The 18,139-nt window shown below is 44.9% G+C and overlaps 1 protein-coding gene across 1 annotated transcript in view; it reads right to left on the reverse strand.

Moving 5' to 3' along the window:
• PRMT3 (protein arginine methyltransferase 3) overlaps positions 1-18,139 on the reverse strand; it is a 919,521-nt gene that overhangs the window by 478,168 nt on the left and 423,214 nt on the right. The window contains exon 11 of the mRNA XM_078684663.1: positions 7,108-7,186. Coding sequence (XP_078540789.1) covers positions 7,108-7,186 — 79 coding nt within the window. The remainder of the gene's footprint in view (positions 1-7,107; positions 7,187-18,139) is intronic.

The raw sequence follows: 18,139 nt of genomic DNA on the forward strand, positions 1-18,139 counted from the left end.
ATTAAAGAACTGATAGCTGCACGACCCCTGCTCTCCTGGAGAAGGCTCTGGTCCGTACCGGAGCTTGTAGACTACAGAGCGGAATTTGTTGCAGTATGGGGCGGATAAAGAACAAAAATATTCCCTGGCTACTTCACATCAAGGCCCTCTCCTACCAAATTGGCTTGCCTCAACTGTGGGAGTCCCCTGAAGAGAGTTGCCTGAGGTTGCAGAGGTCTGAGTTGCTGGCCTCTATAAGACACTATAGCCTTAAAGTGTTATACTCTTCAACAACTCTGGGAAGGCTGTTCATTGAATTCTTGCAAGTGAAAATTGCACCCAAGAGAGAGGAATTCTTGGATTTAGTGCAGCCTACCCTTGCAATGAAATTATACACTCAACTAAGACATGGCTGCCTGCCCATTGGGGCATTGACTTCTAAATGGGCCGACTCAGAGGAGGGAACCTGCCCAGCTTGCAGCAACAGTACAGAAGATATTGCACACGTCCTGTTCTTCTGCCCGGCGTATAGTAAAATACGGAAATGCTGGTTGACACCGCTGTGCAGGTACTTGGGACTTAAACAGTGCGCACAGGCCTGTAGAGTTTTAACATATGACACTTCCCCTCCTATTGTCGTTTCGGTTTCCCGCTTTCTACATGGTATGTGGCGCAGAAGGACTACTTTTGTTAGAAAGAAATAACTGGGATATCAGTCCTCTTTTTTGATAACTTACTGTTTAATAACTTTTTAAACTGTTTTATTAATGGATTTTATCATTGTGCTTGTATGTATTTTATCTGCACTTTTATGGTCAACGACCGAAATAAAGTTATCAAAGCAAAGATACAACATTAAGGAAAACCCAAAGATGATTGGTGGAATGCTTTAAAGGTTTCAGCTACTGGCAATTGCTCCAAGCCATGAAGCCGTCACTTTTTGTCCACTATGCCGGGTCACTCGGGGATCAGAAAATTAGACTTACTAAGCTCACACTGGAACAGTCCAGACCGAACCGCTAGGCCAGGTACCCCTAAATGGAAACCCAAGCAACCTAAGCCAGTTTAACCTGAGCAGGGCTTCACCCCTGAGGGGCAGGTGGAGTTCTACGGCAAAGAGGGTATGGCTTCTATGTGTGGACATACCCATCACACTTAGAGCATTGAACAGATGAAAAGACAAAATTGACACACTGTGAATGTTTTGGACATCATTGCTGTCACTCATTTAGGTGACCATTCCAGACCACTGATTTGCACCCAATATGTGACGTCCGACAAGGACCACCAGATGTAAATCAGACTTGGTCCAACACCAACAGAACAGTACAACCCAACTGCAAGGCCTCTTCTCCTAGTTGGACTTCATCAGAGAGGTGTATCTTGAGTTCAGTTAATTCAAGCATTTCTTCCATCACTTTGTTGGGCACGTGATTTAAGGGATTAAGTATTACACCAATAACTGAACGGAGATCCAACGGAGGAGCAGGTTCACTCACAGAGGGAAAACGTGAAAACATTTTTGGAGATTCCCCAACATTGCTGTATCTTTTTTGATCCTCAGAACACGGACTTCAGTAAGGATTGAAATAACCAGGTGGGGACAGCTTTCCCCAAGAATGTATGTATGTCTTTGAGGGGGCCTGCTTACTTTTCAAGTATTGGGTGACTTAGGGCACATGCTTCACCATCACAGAATCAAGAGTAATTCTAACGCAAGACTCGAGGCTCATAGCTGAATGCATGTTCTTTATTGTACTTTTCTGATTCACGAAACAAACACTGCACCTCAGTCTTACCTCGATGTCTTGGGGCGTACAATGAGACTTGGAGACCAAACACATATGTCTGTGTCTGAATCTGCCCACATCCGCTACTATTTATAAAACACCATCCCCAGCAAAGGAAAAGCCAAAATAAAAAGAATCAACTAGGGAATTGCTGCATGGCAACTGGATACAAAGCACCAAGTTGCAAAAAGACTGTGGTACACATGGAGAGTTGTGTATTCACCAGAGACCACATTTGACCTCTTGAGTAGCGTAAGTGCTATGTTAGAGCTTCTGCATGCGAATATTCTAAAGTAGAGCCCACCATGAAGGATGGAGGTGAGAGACAAGTGTATTCTCGGTGGGTGTGGCAACAAATGTTTCTGCGGATCTTAGGAATGATTAGATTATATCACCCATAATTGCTTTTACGCAGAGGCAACTTCATTATGTTCTGTGCACTTTTGTATTGGTGCTTGAAAAGATGGCCAGGAACCTCTGAAACAAAAGTGCAATCAAGGTGAAGGCTCACACTTCACCCTCTTGTGATGTCTGATTTACAAGAACCATGGTTAGTCTTGGAATCAACCAGCATGGATGAGACTCGAGCTACGAGAGAAGCAGGAATCGACTACATGATTGACTATGAATGATGAGCCAGGCACAAAGGAAAGGATATGGCCAAACAATGAGTAATCCTCATGGGTAGTGGTGGTTTAAGGCAAGACTGATTATTATTATTATTATTAAATTACACTTGTATAGCGCTATCTACCCGGAGGCCTCGTAGCGCTTATGACTGAAAACTTACTAGCGCGGGCTCAGGGCAGATCAGCAGGACTTAGCATACAGGTGAGTTTTCAGGGCTTTCCTGAAGGAGAGATGATTGATAGTTCCCCGGAGGGGTAGAGGGAGGGTGTTCCAGAGCTTGGCCGCAGTATATGAAAAAGAGCGGCCTCCCCAACGGGTTTTCCTAACTCTGATGGAAGTAGCCAGCTGGAGGGTATAGGAGCGGAGGGAGCGGGACGGGACGTAGGGAGTGACCAAAGACTGTAGGATCGCAGGGCCAGTGCGATGAAAGGCTTTGTGTAAGATACACATAGCCTTGAATTGTACTCTAGCCGCGATAGGGAGCCAATGAAGCTCCCTTAGGGCATTCCTTGCTGACTGCCAGCGAGGAAGATTGTAGAGTAAGCGGGCCGCACTGTTTTGGGTGACTTGGAGCTTCTGGATAACAAAGGAAGGGGCTCCCATAAAGAGGGCGTTCCCGTAGTCCAGGCGAGATAGTATAAGGGCCTGGACCAGGATCCTCCTGGCCTGAAATGGAAGCAGGGGGAGCACCTTCCGCAACATCCTCATCAGCCCAAAACAGGTAGCCGCGATCTTTGTGGCTTGTACCGAAAAGTTCAGGGCTGTATCAAACCAAATCCCCAGGCTTTTTATTTGGGGCTTGGGAATGGGGGGCATGCCCAAACATGGTGGTCAGATGGATGCAAAGACAGAGGGAGAAGAATTACCCAGTAGAATGACATCTGTCTTCTCCCCGTTGAGTTTTAGACAGGAATATTGCATCCATCTGGCGACAGCCTCCAGACAGGGGCCTAAGGTGTGGGACGATCCCTCCGCGTGGTCTAAAGAGACCACCAGTTGGGTATCGTCCGCGTAGGTGACAATACGCACACCGAAGGGCTGGACTATCCTGTCTAGAGGTTCCATGTAGGCATTTAACAGAGTGGGGCTCAGGGAGGAGCCCTGAGGAACCCCACACCTGAGTGGATGTTTAGGGGACACTGCCTCGCCCTCAAAAACCTGAAAGAACCGGTCAGCCAGGAATGAGGTCAACCATTCCAGGGCCGCGCCCGACACGCCCATGTCCGCCAGTCGTTGCAACAGCGTGACATGGTTGACCGTGTCGAACGCGACGCTAAGGTCCAATAGGATAATGGCGACTTTTCCACCCCGATCCAACACTGCTCTTGCTTCTTCCGTTACCGCTAGGAGAGCGGTTTCAGTCCCGTGTAAAGGACGAAACCCTGTCTGAGAGGCACGCAGTAGACTATTTGACTCCAAATAGTTCGTCAAGATGTTATTTACGTGCCTCTCAAGCAGTTTGCTCAACCAAGGAAGCAAGGAGATAGGGCGGTAATTCGCCAAGTTGTTCTGGTCAAGATTGGGCTTCTTCAACAAAGCCCTCACCATCGCGCACTTCCATAAAGGGGGTACGGATTTAGAGGAGATGGAAGTGTTGAGAACGTCCAATATGACCGGTCGAATCACGTCCATAGCCAAAATGAGAGTCTGGGGGGTGCTGGATCGTTAGGAGAGCCAGAGGTAATTTTAGCAGCCAGTTTATCTAAGGCCGGAACATCCAAGAGTGGAATTATGTCTAACCTACAAGAGACCGAGGCATCAGGGGTTGTAGAGGTAGGAAGTTCCAAATCATTGTTGGCATCCCTAAATGAGGAATATATAGTTTGGATTTTTTGGGAAAAGAAATCGGCCAGATCATTGCAGCGGTTTTGAGCGCCGTCAGTAGAAGGGCATTCAACAGGAGGTGAAATAAGGGATTTAACGATTTTAAAAATTTCCCTTGGGGCATTGGCGGCTGCATCGATTTTGCTACCGTAGAAGGAGGCTTGTGCCGCCTTTATCTCTTGTTTATAGAGCCTGATGGTGGCTCTGTATTCATCCTTCCTAAGTTGGGAGTAGTCCTGTCTCCAAGCTCTCTCATATTTACGACAGGCTAATTTCATAGTCTTAAGAGCGGGTGTAAACCATGGGGCAGCTTTGGGTTTTTTCGTAAATTTATTAGTTTGAACGGGGAGGACCATGTCAAGTGTGGAAGAGATCCAACCATCGAAGTTGTTAGCTGCTGTATTGGCATTCAATGCCTTTCTAGGTAGGTCTCTAACCAAGGCAGCTTCCCATTCAGGGAGGGAAAGAGAGGACCATTTCCTACCTTGATGTTTAGCAAGGCAGTGAGTAGAGGGAAGGGTGTTTGTACGCCAAATAAAGGGTATCAAAAAATGGTCGGTCCAGGGCAATGGAATAGAGGGCTCAACCGTAATGTCATTAATATTGCTAAAAATGTGGTAAAGGAGATGACCTCTATTATGCGTAGCATGAAAGCCTTTTTTGATGAAGGTCCAGCGCTTGAAGGTTGGAGCGAAGAGAATTAGCTGCAGTATCGTGAGGATCATCTAGGTGCAAATTGAGATCCCCCAACAAAGTGAAATTGGGTGAGGATAAAACGATACTTGCCGCAAGATCAGTTATTTTAATAATAAAATTGTTAAGAGCGCCAGGAGGACGATAGACAAGGATGCCAGAAAAGGTGGTAGTGGGGGAGAGTTCTAGCGAAAATTGAAAACTTTCGCAAGTAGGAGATGTAGTGGGGGTAATTCGGCATTTATAGCTGTCTCGATAAACAATGGCCAGTCCCCCACCTCTCCCAGTCTGGCGATCCAATCTCTTTAACGTGAATCCTTGTGGAATGGCCCAGACAATAGCTGGATCATTATCTGTCTGAAGCCATGTTTCCGTTAGGAAGAGAGCATGAGGATTAAGCTCTTCAATCAATATGTGTAGTTCGGTGTAATGTTTACTGAGAGACCTACAATTTAAAAGGAACATTCTCCATTCCTGAGCAGAAGGTGAGGGACGGGCGAGGCGGGGAGCAGGACTCCAATTGCAGTTTTTAGAGGTGAAATCAATGTGAGTAGGGAGGAACGAATGATCACATAACAGACTAGTAGAAGGACACAGGGCACGAAGCGAGGGAAAATCGTAAGAAAGCGGAAGACCTGCCATAACGAATGAACCTGGCCACCAGGCAGCAGGAAGCGTCTGGACGCGGACTGGCGCAGACTGGCTTCTCTTTGGCGCCTCTTCGGCGCGTCTGAGGCGCTACCGCTGCGCGTCACCGCTGTGCGGCGAACAAGGGACTATATAGATTGGGCAAAGGGGTAGACTAGCGCGTCAACCCTCCTAAGATGGCCGCCTATGCTGGAGCAACCAGGAAGTGGTGCTGCTTGCCTCCCTCCACAACAAACAGCACAGGTAGCTGCGGTGGACCGGGGAGTGAGCGAGCAGAGTACAAGTAAGAAACACAAATTTTAAAAGTGTACAGGTTAAAACACAATGAACGCTTGCAACAGTCTTAGCTCGCTGCCAAGCGCTAGCGCAACGAAGTTAGTAATCAATTTCGAGCGCGAGGAGCTCTGACCCTTAAGTAGTCAGGGCAAAGGGTAGACTAGCGCGTCAACCCTCCTAAGATGGCCGCCTATGCTGGAGCAACCAGGAATTGGTGCTGCTTGCCTCCCTCCACAACAAACAGCACAGGTAGCTGCGGTGGACCGGGGAGTGAGTGAGCAGAGTACAAGTAAGAAACACAAATTTTTAAAATGTACAGGTTAAAACACAATGAACGCTTGCAACAGTCTTAGCTCGCTGCCAAGCGCTAGCGCAACGAAGTTAGTAATCAGCTGGAGTTTGTGACTGAGGAACCTGCACGCCTTCCTGGTACTAAAAATCATGCATCAAGACAGAGTCAGTTTTAGGGGCTGGAAATGGAGTGGGGAAAACCCAACGCAAAAAAAGAAACACTACGGCGTGAAAAGGGTATCGGCCCACACGAAGTGGAACTGAGCTTGATGAGCAGCGTACATGCAAATGTGTCAGCTGTCTACTCTAACTGTATCAAAAACATATTTTATGAATGAAAGATAGACTCCTAGGTTTCAAATGGGCTTAAATGTTTGCGACGCATACCATCACTTAGGCATCCCAGCAATTTATGGTGCTACAGATTATTGTGGTTGCCCATTTGCTGTAAGGAACTGAACAAAAATACTGTAACACACAGAAATTAAAGAAAAAAAATGTTCATGATGTACCAATTCACACCTCCTAAGTCTTGTGGATATCAAAACTGCATTAATGAGAAGCCAATATAGTGTATTCCTGCAAAGAACTTGGAATCATAAACCATACTATTTCAATATGTAACATCACATTTGCAAAATGAACCCTAGCATAGATTTGAATAAAAAAAAAAGTTTGTGATTTATACCTTTTGGGATGAAATGTATCTTATTTAAAAGACATAGAGCTCCAAAGCCTGTTCTTTATGCCATGTCCCTGAAAACATCATTAATTCCGAGGTCTGAATACCCGATCTAATGCATTCCTATTACAAATATTGTAAATGAATGCCTTGAAGCTGGCTTTAATGGCAGCATCTTTCATCTCTAGTGGGGACTCTCTCAGTCATGCATAGCTCATTCACAGGCGGAGGCCTCGTGTGGTTCCTCCAGCATCAGATTAGCCATTTTCCAGCACAGAATAACTTCACACCAACCTGATCCTCCTTCTGCCAAATATTTGTCCTTCGCGAAGATCACCGAATCCAGCATCGACTCAAAAAGGAGGAAGTATCCCTAAAGAGAGAAAAGTATACATCCGGTAATCTGTTTACAAAGAGGCGGACAGCGAGTGCTAATCTATGTTGATCAAAACCCAATGATGGGAAGCATTCTCTTGGCAGAGAAATGCTATTGGCTCTTGTTAAAAGACAACAGATATTAGACATTTGCAATTTGCAAGACCGCTGATAAGTTTCTTTTTTTTACACTTGTCATATGATGTGTAAATCACCAAATTTAAAGCTACATATGCAGATATTTTAAGTAGGCAACTTAAAGGCAGTTCGATAATCAATTGAGCAATGACTCCCTAAATTGTGACAGATACATTATAGCAATGAGTTAGCAACATTGATGAGCACTATACAGTTAGGTTGTAAATTAAAAATAATTTTGAAAGTATTAATTGGATGGGCGACGTGAAGAAGCAGATAAAAGAGTAAGCGCTTGAATGTTGTAAGCTCAATAGATATGCCAATAGCTGTATGCGATTTGACTGGACACATAGAGCTATTTGAAAAGGAACTTGTAGTCATGGATTACACACACAAATAGAAAATATTTATTCTATCTGGGTTTTTTAAGGTGTTAGGCCATTTCTCATGGAGTATTATACCAAAATCATACTGTTCCCACAAACCAGGGCTCAGTGTACCTCACCCTCTGAGTTTCCACTAGGTGAAAATCCGTTTCATCAAGGCCTCGCACAAACCACTGTGCCTGACTCCCGATCTCAAATCACACCATAGAGCTTGGACTCTTTTTCCCCCCATAACAGAGTAACACCTGACAACTTCTTATTTAGGGAAAAAAAACAAGAGGCCATGTACCCTCGGCAGAAGAGTCATCTGGGACCCCGGGCAGTATGATTCGACTGTATGTCGGAAGGCTAGCCAACTACAAATAATAGTACTACCCTCCAGCGAAATGTCTATGAACACTTGTGAGTTGTCGAAAGCATGGAGTAGCTTTTCAACATTTGACAGTCAATACAACTATGCAACTGAGACAGAAGGAATAAAGTTTTCCCTCACATCTGCAATAGTTCCAATCGTGAAATAGGTTGACAAGACTCAAAATAATTTAACCTTTCTGATGCTTTTTCAAGGCTCCAGGCCAATTTTTCCTACAAGTAATCTAAATTCATTGATGTACAAGTAACCAAGAAAAGGATGAAATAAGTTGGTAACTCCTAGCCATAGCGGCACAGTCCCACTAAGGTATTATGTAACCACATTTGTTACTCTCAAGTGACACTGTAGAAGGTACAGGAAAAGGTCAAGATGTCAATCTTCGGTGCTATCCAAACGGGAGAAACCAACATTGGCGGCTGGCACAGATCGGGTGTGGCATGCCGGGGAGCGGGGGAGTTGGGGGAAGGGGGGGTTAAAACAAAATAATAATAAACTTCCCTCCTCGCTGTGTCTCACTGCGTCTCTTCACGGTCATCTTTCTCGGCACAGGAACAGGAACAGAGCATCCCGGAAGCACCCAGGCTCCCCTAAGCAAATCACAACGCTGCAATGTAGCATTGTGATTGGTCTGAGGGAAGGACTGGGAGCCTAGGGATGTTCCTCACCAGGCTGTGTAATGCAGCCTGGGTGGAGAACATGCAAAGTGCGGATGGCTGTTTGGCCGGCCCAAGACGGCTGGGCAAACATTCATGCACACTTACGTAGTGCCACCACTCCTCCCCCTGCTCTGAGAGCAGAGCAGCCCTGCTCCTGCTGCCAAGCTGACAAGCTGCCGCAGCAGGAACAAATACAATGATAATAACAATGAGTTATCATTTTACTTTACGCTTACACACACTGCTGCAAAACAAGTGGGGCGACGCTCCTCACCTAAAAGGAGGAGCAGCCAGTGGAAGCCAATGCCTCCCTCTCAGGCAAGCCAAGGTACAAGAACATTGCCCCAATAGCCAAGCATGGTAAAATCCTGCTCAGTTATTGTTATAATGAGTGGATCCATAAGAGAATCTTTACCCAATAGGATTCCCAGATTTGTTACCATCATACAAGAAGCTGGGCTCTACCTGTAGGTCACAGAGCAGGGGATTGATCATGTGCGTTAGTTGAATTCCATTTAAGTGTATTAGCACGCATCGTCATGTACTGCAATCAAGCAATAAAGTAAAGGCTCAGATCTGACTGCTGGAATTCACATAGCTTTACATCATGAGGCAAAATTACTCAATGTTGCTCCAAAGAGGAATATAGTATAAGTGAAAAAACAGCAGAAAATGTTGAGATTTTGGAACAACGCAGTAGATGGAATGAATGTAGACTTTAATGGTAGCATAATACAGCTGACCAGAAAGTAGTGAGTGTAGACCTGCATCAGTCCAGTGTTATGTCTACAATGAGAGAGATAGAGAGAGATATTGAGAGAGAGAAAAAGAGAGAGAGAGAGAGAGAGAGAGAGAGAGAGAGAAAGAGAAAAAACTGTTTTTCTTGAAAACCACAGGAGTCGTGCAAAATTCAATTTATGGTGATGGCTCAATTCGCCTTTCCTGCCCTGATCCCCAGCGTTGGAAACAACTGAACCTTTCCCTCTACTGGGTCTGATGTGGGTCTGGACATGCTGTAGGAAGTTCACATTTCCAACTCAGGTCTGTAATAGAGTTAACAGCACTTACTTGGCAGGGTGAAATAATCTAATCTGGGTCGAAAATGTTTAACAAGCATTTACAATGTAATGGTCTCGGCATTATTAAAGGTAGAGCTAATGGCATTGTTCATGACAATTTTTTTCATTTTTTTTAAACATAAATAAATGGTATTGTCATTTACAATGGCAATAGGTGAGCATTAGAGAGTAGTAGAGAGTATTTGTGGACACAGAGCCACACACACACACAGAGAGCCACACACAGAGCCCCACGCACACACACAGAGTCCCACACACACACACAGAGCCCCACACACACACACAGAGCCCCCCACACACACAAAGCCCCCCCCACACACACACACAGCGAGCCACACACACACACAGCGAACCACACACACAAACACACAGCAAGCCACACGCACACACACACAGCGAGCCACACACACACACAGAGCCACACACACACACAGAGCCCCACACACAGAGAGCGCCACACACACACACAGAGAGACACCCACACACACAGAGAGCCACCCACACACAGGATGACAACACTGCTGCCTACTTCAGTGCGGTTCTGTATCTAGAGCCCTAGCGCTATTTCAGCTTGTGGCAGCGCACCAAAACCTTGGGCTCCTTTCATCAATTAAGTCGCCCACTGTTACCACAAAGGGTGATTACAGGAAGGATGCTGGATTGCACAGCAGGCAGTGGGCGCACGCGGAAGAAGCGAATTGGCAATAAAATGCACAGCATCAACTAATGGTAAACATTCTTACATTTGGCCCAAGTGGATGAACATGTCGCACTCCCGTTCTATCTGCAGTATTGCAAGCCCTTTTGTGACAGGAATACCGTCGTACATTAAAAAGTAGCTAGATAATAATGCTAATGAACCCAACGTGGCACACGATACTCAATAACATGTTAAAATAAAGCAGTCGACCTAACCACGTGATATGGTCCTCACATGCCACAAATGGAAAGAGGAAAAATCAAGGAGAAATTAAAACATTTCTTCTCGTCACGCCTCCTCTGGAGAGGGGTAAGAGTTTGGCATTGCCTCGGGTTTAGGTGATTTTGTCAATCTAGGGCAGCGTCAAAATCGATTGGCTGCTGCATGGGAACACCCACTGCAACACCCATGGAATGCCTCTTTGAGGCAGATAAAGGCAAGGTAGCGACTTCGCTGCTTTGTCTTACTCCATAGCTATGAGGCTATGCATAGCCACGCAGAGTAGCTTTGTGTCGCCTCATAGATATGACTGAGAGGCCTGCGCCACCGGAGCATCAAAAAAAGTGACGCTCTGGCTGCGCAGGCCTCATGTAAATAAACCCCTCAGGATTTAAGCTGTTTATGAGAATGGTGATGGTATGACTGTGTATTATAAGGAATAAAATACCCCGACCATATATTATAAGGATATAGTAATTGGCCTTAAAGAGTTCCATGGCCTGGCTTTTAAAGGAACTTGGCCTTCAGTCTCATTCCTCTATATGGCTACAAAACTCCAGGTGACTTCCAGTATCCTTATAATGTAGAGCAGAAATCCTTTGTCCCATATATCATGGGATTTCACCCTGAAATCCAGACTTAGTCAGCAGCTGTGGATGTTTAAATCTTCATTTGGCGTCACCCACTGTGTACATTAACCTGATATTAGAAGAAACATTCTTCTCTAGATCACACCACAAACTAAGCCTACTCTTGGCGCTATGGAGAAGTGAGTGTGCTGTGCACGAGAGGGACATTTGCCTGACTTTGTCCCGAAGCCACCAGCCATGGATGTAACTTCCATAGGTACAACAGGTGCAGTGGCACCAGAGCAGAGCCCACAGGCCTGAGGTGCCCATTAAACCCTGATTATTGCCGCATTTTACAATTCAAACAGCAGCCAGGAGCCCCATTTCCTTCCCTGCACTAGGGCCCCTGGCTCTATGGCTTCACCACTGCAGAGGTAGCAACCTGGCATGCTAGTGATTCGTTCCCAGCCCTTGCAGCGTTTGAGATGACATGTAGTGAAGTCGGTATCCGTTCATCCTTCTAGAGACTGATGTGCGAATAAATCTGCCCAGCTGCACCGGACTTTCAGAAACCCGGGCCATGAATGACTTTTCCCTAGACCTACTGACTTCAGAGGAACTGGCCTAATCAGAAGTGAAAGCTTTGTTGTTCTTTGTTGTCGCGCCCGGACATGGCTGGCACTATAAATGTTTCATATAATAATTGTGTACATAACTGAGACGAGGGGTGGGTCTCTTAAAAAAAGCAGTGGGGAACGGGCTGCTCTGGCGGGACAAAAAGGAACCTTCCAGGTTCACAATGAGTCATATTTCTCACTGATCCAGATGCAGAAATTACATGTTTGGTTGGAGTCAGCTGCCGCGCCGGCCCTTCTGGTTACAATAAAACCCGGATAATCAATTGATCAGACAGGCAGACTCCAGCGAGAGCCTGGGAGGGGCTGACCCGGCTGTGCTGACATCTGTAACGCTTTACACGCCCCTCCGCCAGTATCCTGGGACGCCCTGTTTCTGTGGTTAGCTGCACTGTACTTGCGGCAGGCTCACTGAAGTTGCTTCTAATCGCCGAGAATCCGTTTTACTGTAAGAGCAGTAACACGCACCCTGTAGAAACTTTATGTAACAACACTCGGCATGAATATGGCGATATACTTCAGTAGGCTTCGAGATTACAAAACACACCATTTTTCACAGTAACTGCGCGGTCCTCATTTTATCAAGTTTGGTAGATAAAATAATGAGCTGCCCTTCCCGGGATGTAAACCTTGACATTGTAGGTTGCACGCACATCACTGCAGAGGGTGCATGAACTACCTCAGCTACCTTAAAACAGGAGTGGCATACAGCACACCAGGCAAGACACAATACCTAAGCAGCGGATGAATAGATATGCTCCGGCTCGAACCCTGCACACCCACCAGACGCAAACACACACACACTCCACCACGCTATGAACACGACCACGTTTCTCCGAGGCGAGGCAGAAATGCCTCGGAGAAACACACGGCCATTTTGGGATTCGGGGCGTGTTCTTAGGTTTGAGTGACAGATAGAAAGAACCTAAAAAACACGCCCCGAATCCGAAAAAGAGGGGGCTTAAAGGGAGTGACGCTTCTCTCCTCCAATGGCTGGCCAGCATTTACGAGACCAGCCAATGGAGAAGAGGGGCGGGTTCAAGCCCCCTACACTAAAAAACATAAAATCTTCGGAGCTCTGCCCACTGCTTACGCAGTGTGACGGTCCTCGACTGAAAAAGGAGAACTAAAGCGCTCAGATTCTTCAGGGATCATGCCAGTTTGCTGCATCATATTTTAGGGAAAGTTAACCTAATGGTGATTGAAGTAGATGCTCTTAATTAACTCAGAAAAAGGAAACAACCATGTTCAGCGAGGAACACAGCTACGTTTTTCAAGTTTATGGAAATATCATTGGGGAAAGGAGTTTCAAGGAGACAAACTGTGCAGGTGGTCTTCTTTTTAGCATATTAATGTCAAGGATTGGCACAGATGTAGTGTTATCAGTTTTAGTCATTAATTACGAAGTGAAAAACATTCACATTTCAGCTCTTTTATTACACTGACAATTGCTGTAATCAGCGAAAAAAGCTTTGATGAGGCTAGGACACGATCGACAGAAAGCTGGCAGGGTTGGGGAACGGTTGTCCAATGCTGAGATCAGCTAGGAAGAAAAAAACACAAGATTGAAGAATCATTAAGGGACTGCTGAAGGTCAATGTGAGCCTGGATTTTAAACTTTTTGCAGGACTGTGCAAGTTTGAAACCGGTGCTAAAGATTACCTAACAACAAATACCCGATAAAGAGAAGGAACTACGGCACAATGATTGGTGCTGGAAAAGGTGGAGGTATGAAGAGGGAGAATTAGGCTTGTTAAAATTCAAACTAAGAGTGAGTTACTTACCGCTCGAACAACCAATAGCTTCTGAAGCCTTAAGACTTTTAGCCGAAGATACTAACATTTCTTAAGATGGCGAGAAAATGGCTCCTCGAGAACCAATGCAAATAGATGGATGATGGGAGGCCATACATAATCTTTCCCTCCTTCTCTACTGTTACACATCAGCTCCAGGAACCAATCGTGAACTGCCTCATAGCCACCTACCACATGCTAGTCAATCACTCACTCATGCTGAATTCATTAAAAACCACAATAATCTAGGTTTCAGTCACGTATACATAAACCTGACTTACTTTCCTTCGCTGTGCACTTCCTTCTAGACATGGTGACCATATAGCCCTCAGCTGAAAATGGGGGAGAAAAGTTTGATCCTGAAATGAGCATGGAAACATCCATAACCAGCACAGATTAAGCAGAAGATCAGGGCCGGACTGGCTGTAGAGGGCAGCGGGTAATTCCCTGGTGGGCCGGAGGGGTGGGGGCCAGTTTGGTGCCTGTGGTGGCCGGTTTTGCAGCAATGTCGACTCCCGTAACAAACAAAAGCTGGGGCGCATCTTGATAGCACCACCCCCACCTACCCACTCCCAGGGCAGGTCGAGCAGCAATCTTCCAGGGCTGGTTGCTGTACCCAGTCCAGCCCTGCAGAAAATTCCAACCACTAAGCAGAAGTAAAATCTGTTCAAACATTTTGTTCAATACTCCTCATTAGTCCTCAGCAAGCTGAACTACTGACAGAGCTCACTGGAGTCATATAATTTTACGCCAAAAGACAAAGTTCTAAACTTGCCAGCAGGACTCTTTTTAATCTACTCGAACACAGTGGCATCAGACTTCCATCACCAGCTGACTAGCTATCAGCAAACAAGGCCATCAATATACTTCTAATCTTGGTTTTCAAAGAAATAAACGTAAATACCCCAAATGTACCTTTCCACATTGGTAAATCGTGATGCCACCAATCATAAATTGTGATCAGCAAACCAAAACCTCCTAGTCACACCAAACCCCAGCTTCCACCTACTGGGAACACCTACACTGATCAGCCTCTGCCCTAAGCTTAATTCTGGACTTCCCTCAAAGAACACCAAACCTCACATGAACAGATAAATAACCACACTCCATAACACTCTTACCACTGGACCATCCGCACTGAAAATATCTTGACTTAATGTTGGTTAATGTTCTGCACTATTTTATTGTCACTCGTCCAATCTCTTCACAAACTCTATAGGATCTCACTAAAACCGGTTTTGACCTATATACCACTGATAATTTCCATCTGTACAGCATTTGTTGTAGCAATGCTCTTGTTGTTTGGTAAATACACAAGTAAATATAGAACACAAGGGTTTAAAGGTAAGGGTGATTTTAAACAGAATCAATCTGTAAACAGTAATAATACTATCCTCTGTTTTTGAGTACAGTCTCTCCGCCCCAAAGACCCACAATCATTAAAAAGTTTTAAAACATCATTTTATAGTTCATGTACACTGTACTGCCTCACGTTAGACTCCATGCAGGTTATAAAATATCGTGTATTATAATTGGGATTAATTGCTTGACTTTTAGTAGGTAGTCTACTGAGGTTAACCCAAATCAAAGACATTCAGCGGCAGACCTTTACAAGGAGGAGTTACAATTATCATCTTTTTTATCTTCCATGTTTTAGGTTAAGTATGTTAATCATTTTAAGTAGAAATATCAACTGTACAATGCATGTTAGTTTAATGTCCGTGTTCACTGCAACATGATAATAAAGTCTGCTCTGATATGTTCAGAGTATTTAATATAATTTGTGTTCTTTGTTCTAAAATAATTGTTATTTAATTGTGAACAAAATGTAATAGAAGCTAATAATTGAGGTTTTTGTTTATTATTATTTGTAGCGCATGTTTTTACATAATGACTATAAGTGAGAGGGCATCAGGTATGTTTCTGCTAATTGCTTGTTCTGAAAGTTTCGACAATGACCAGATAATGTTATATAATTTTGGAGCAGAGAATTAAGTGCCAGAAAGGAACTTCTTGCCAGGATCACTTAACCTACTTTTGCTGAAGGCTAATGGGAGGCACTATTTATCCTTCACATGTTAGGGGTCATCAACCTTCCTTTCAGTAGAGAAGGGGATAGCAGACTGCGCTATTATATTGAACAGTAATTTAATTGTTCGAAAAGGTATGAGAGTGTGAACCATCCTTGAAACTCAAATTGGGCTTGCCTTTTGTGCTGAGTTGAGCTTAATAAGCCAAAGATAAGAGGGTGGAGTTGATACAAGGTTAAAACAGCCAATATGTTACTATGTTTTTTGCTGCACACATTACTCCCAAATGCTGCAGATGCTATTCTGTTTGTCTTTTTAAAATAGTTATCACACATACTTGGGCAGTAGGATAGGATTTTCAATTTAAAATAATCTTTAACATATAGCCATTGTTTCCTAGTGTTCTTGTGTGTGCCTTTCTCACGTGAAAGAGGGGTTGGATTCCTCGGTTATATAAATGTTTGTTACTAGAAACGCATCTCACTCAAGTACGGCTCAGTGGGTTGTGGGGTGATTGCAGTCTAAGCTTTCTGTCTCGTGCTGGCCAATTATAAAAGACCTTGGTGCCATGGGGGTCTACACAGCCTCTTCTCCGGCAGTGTTCTGCAGGAGCCATACAAAGTATCACAAGCTCTCCTTTAAAGGGAACTTTTCAAGTGTTCCGACTTTATACAACTGGAACTCACGACTTACACAGAAACATTATTACTTCATTTCAAAACTGCTATCATATGAATCGAAATTAAACTAAAACTGTACGTCAAATTCAAGCTGAAAGAAATAAGTACTATTAAATAAACAAGAAAATAACAACATACGAGATTGTTTAATATGTTTATTAATGTATTTGTCAGGTGTGAATAATTACATTTTCAGTACATGAATATTTTAAAAATGTATTCATAATCAGGTTGAGGCCAGAAGATTCTCCCCGAGTATTAAATTACATCCAGCATAAATAGGAGAAAAAAAGCTGTTGTGCGGTAGTCACAGCAGCCCAGTTCTTAAATCAGGAAACAAATGGATGGTCATCGTGCGTATTTTCCCAAGACCTGGCCCCGCAGAGGTCATTGTCCTCTGGCCGACCTTTCCGCACAGGTGCGCCTGCTCCCGCCCCATCCCAGCCCAGCCCGTTTCCCCTGTGCCATATAACATTCCTGTAAGTTCGCCGGAGCTGTCCTTGGTCCTGACTCGCGTAATTTATTACAGATATCAGGACGCAGCGCCCTGTGTGCTCTGCTCATCTGCAGTGTAATTTAGAATGTAATTTCACAGGCGGCTGCCTCACCTGTAGGGGTGCCATCTGGAAGGAGAATTACACCTGACATTCCCTCCCAGGGTGCTCTGGGGCGTTCTCGCTTCCGCCAACAATGTGCATGTTTTTTAATTTTTTTACAACTTGCATTAGCAACCTCAAAATTAATTACTGTAAGAAGAGGAGAGCGCTGCTCCGCACAAGTGTGTGACCGGAATATTAACACCACCGCACGTTTGCCGACGGCTAAATCAAGAAACGAAAATGACAACGCGCCGGGACCACGCACGTACGACGCGCTGCAACCAATAAACGCGCCTTCCCATTGTGACAACATGTTGTGTAGGTGCCTAATGGCGAGGACGTGTTGCTCCACACAGTAAGCCCTGCTTATTCCAAAGAGGTGCGTCCATGGAATTCGATCTGAGCTTTTCCATCGATGGAAACAGTGTAAGGATAGTGGTAGATGAAGGCAAATTGGGTTTACAGAATTGTGTAGTAAAAACGGCATAAAGGGGATATTTCCACAGTTTACTGTTTGAATTGTATGATGATCTCAAACAGTGAGGGGCGTGCTTTGCAAACATAAGAACGTGTGAAAAAAAGCCCAATGCAAATGTTAGCATCTAAATGTGAGCTGTGAAGAGCACTGGTTGGAAAAGACGCCTCTGAGCGTCCTGCGTGCACATGGACGAGTTATAGGACTGCGGTAGGAGATTGCTCATTTCAGGCACGTACAGGCAGCCTCTGAGAACAGATGTGAACACGGGAAGAAACGGCCTCATCCTCGTGCCCAGATATAACCGGGGATAAAAGAGGAATTAGGCGCATTCGCAGACCTCGCTTCCTCTAAGTACCCCACGTTAGAGCAACAGCAGCGCATCCTCATGTGGGAATCACAACAGTCAATGGACGACGCAACGCGCAACCAGCGCGCTCTACTACCTGCGGCACAATATGAGCGCTCATCCCACATTATAAAAACAGATAAATGGGGCTGGATCGATTAGAAGTGATAGTGTGTCCCAAGGTTTTAAGAGGACTTTATTTCATCGATACAGGGTTATGTCCTAGCAGAGATTCTATGTAAACTATATGTATAATGTGCATGCTGGAAG

Source organism: Lissotriton helveticus, chromosome 3_2 (assembly GCF_964261635.1).
Source record: "Lissotriton helveticus chromosome 3_2, aLisHel1.1, whole genome shotgun sequence".
Taxonomy (NCBI): Eukaryota; Metazoa; Chordata; class Amphibia; order Caudata; family Salamandridae; genus Lissotriton; species Lissotriton helveticus.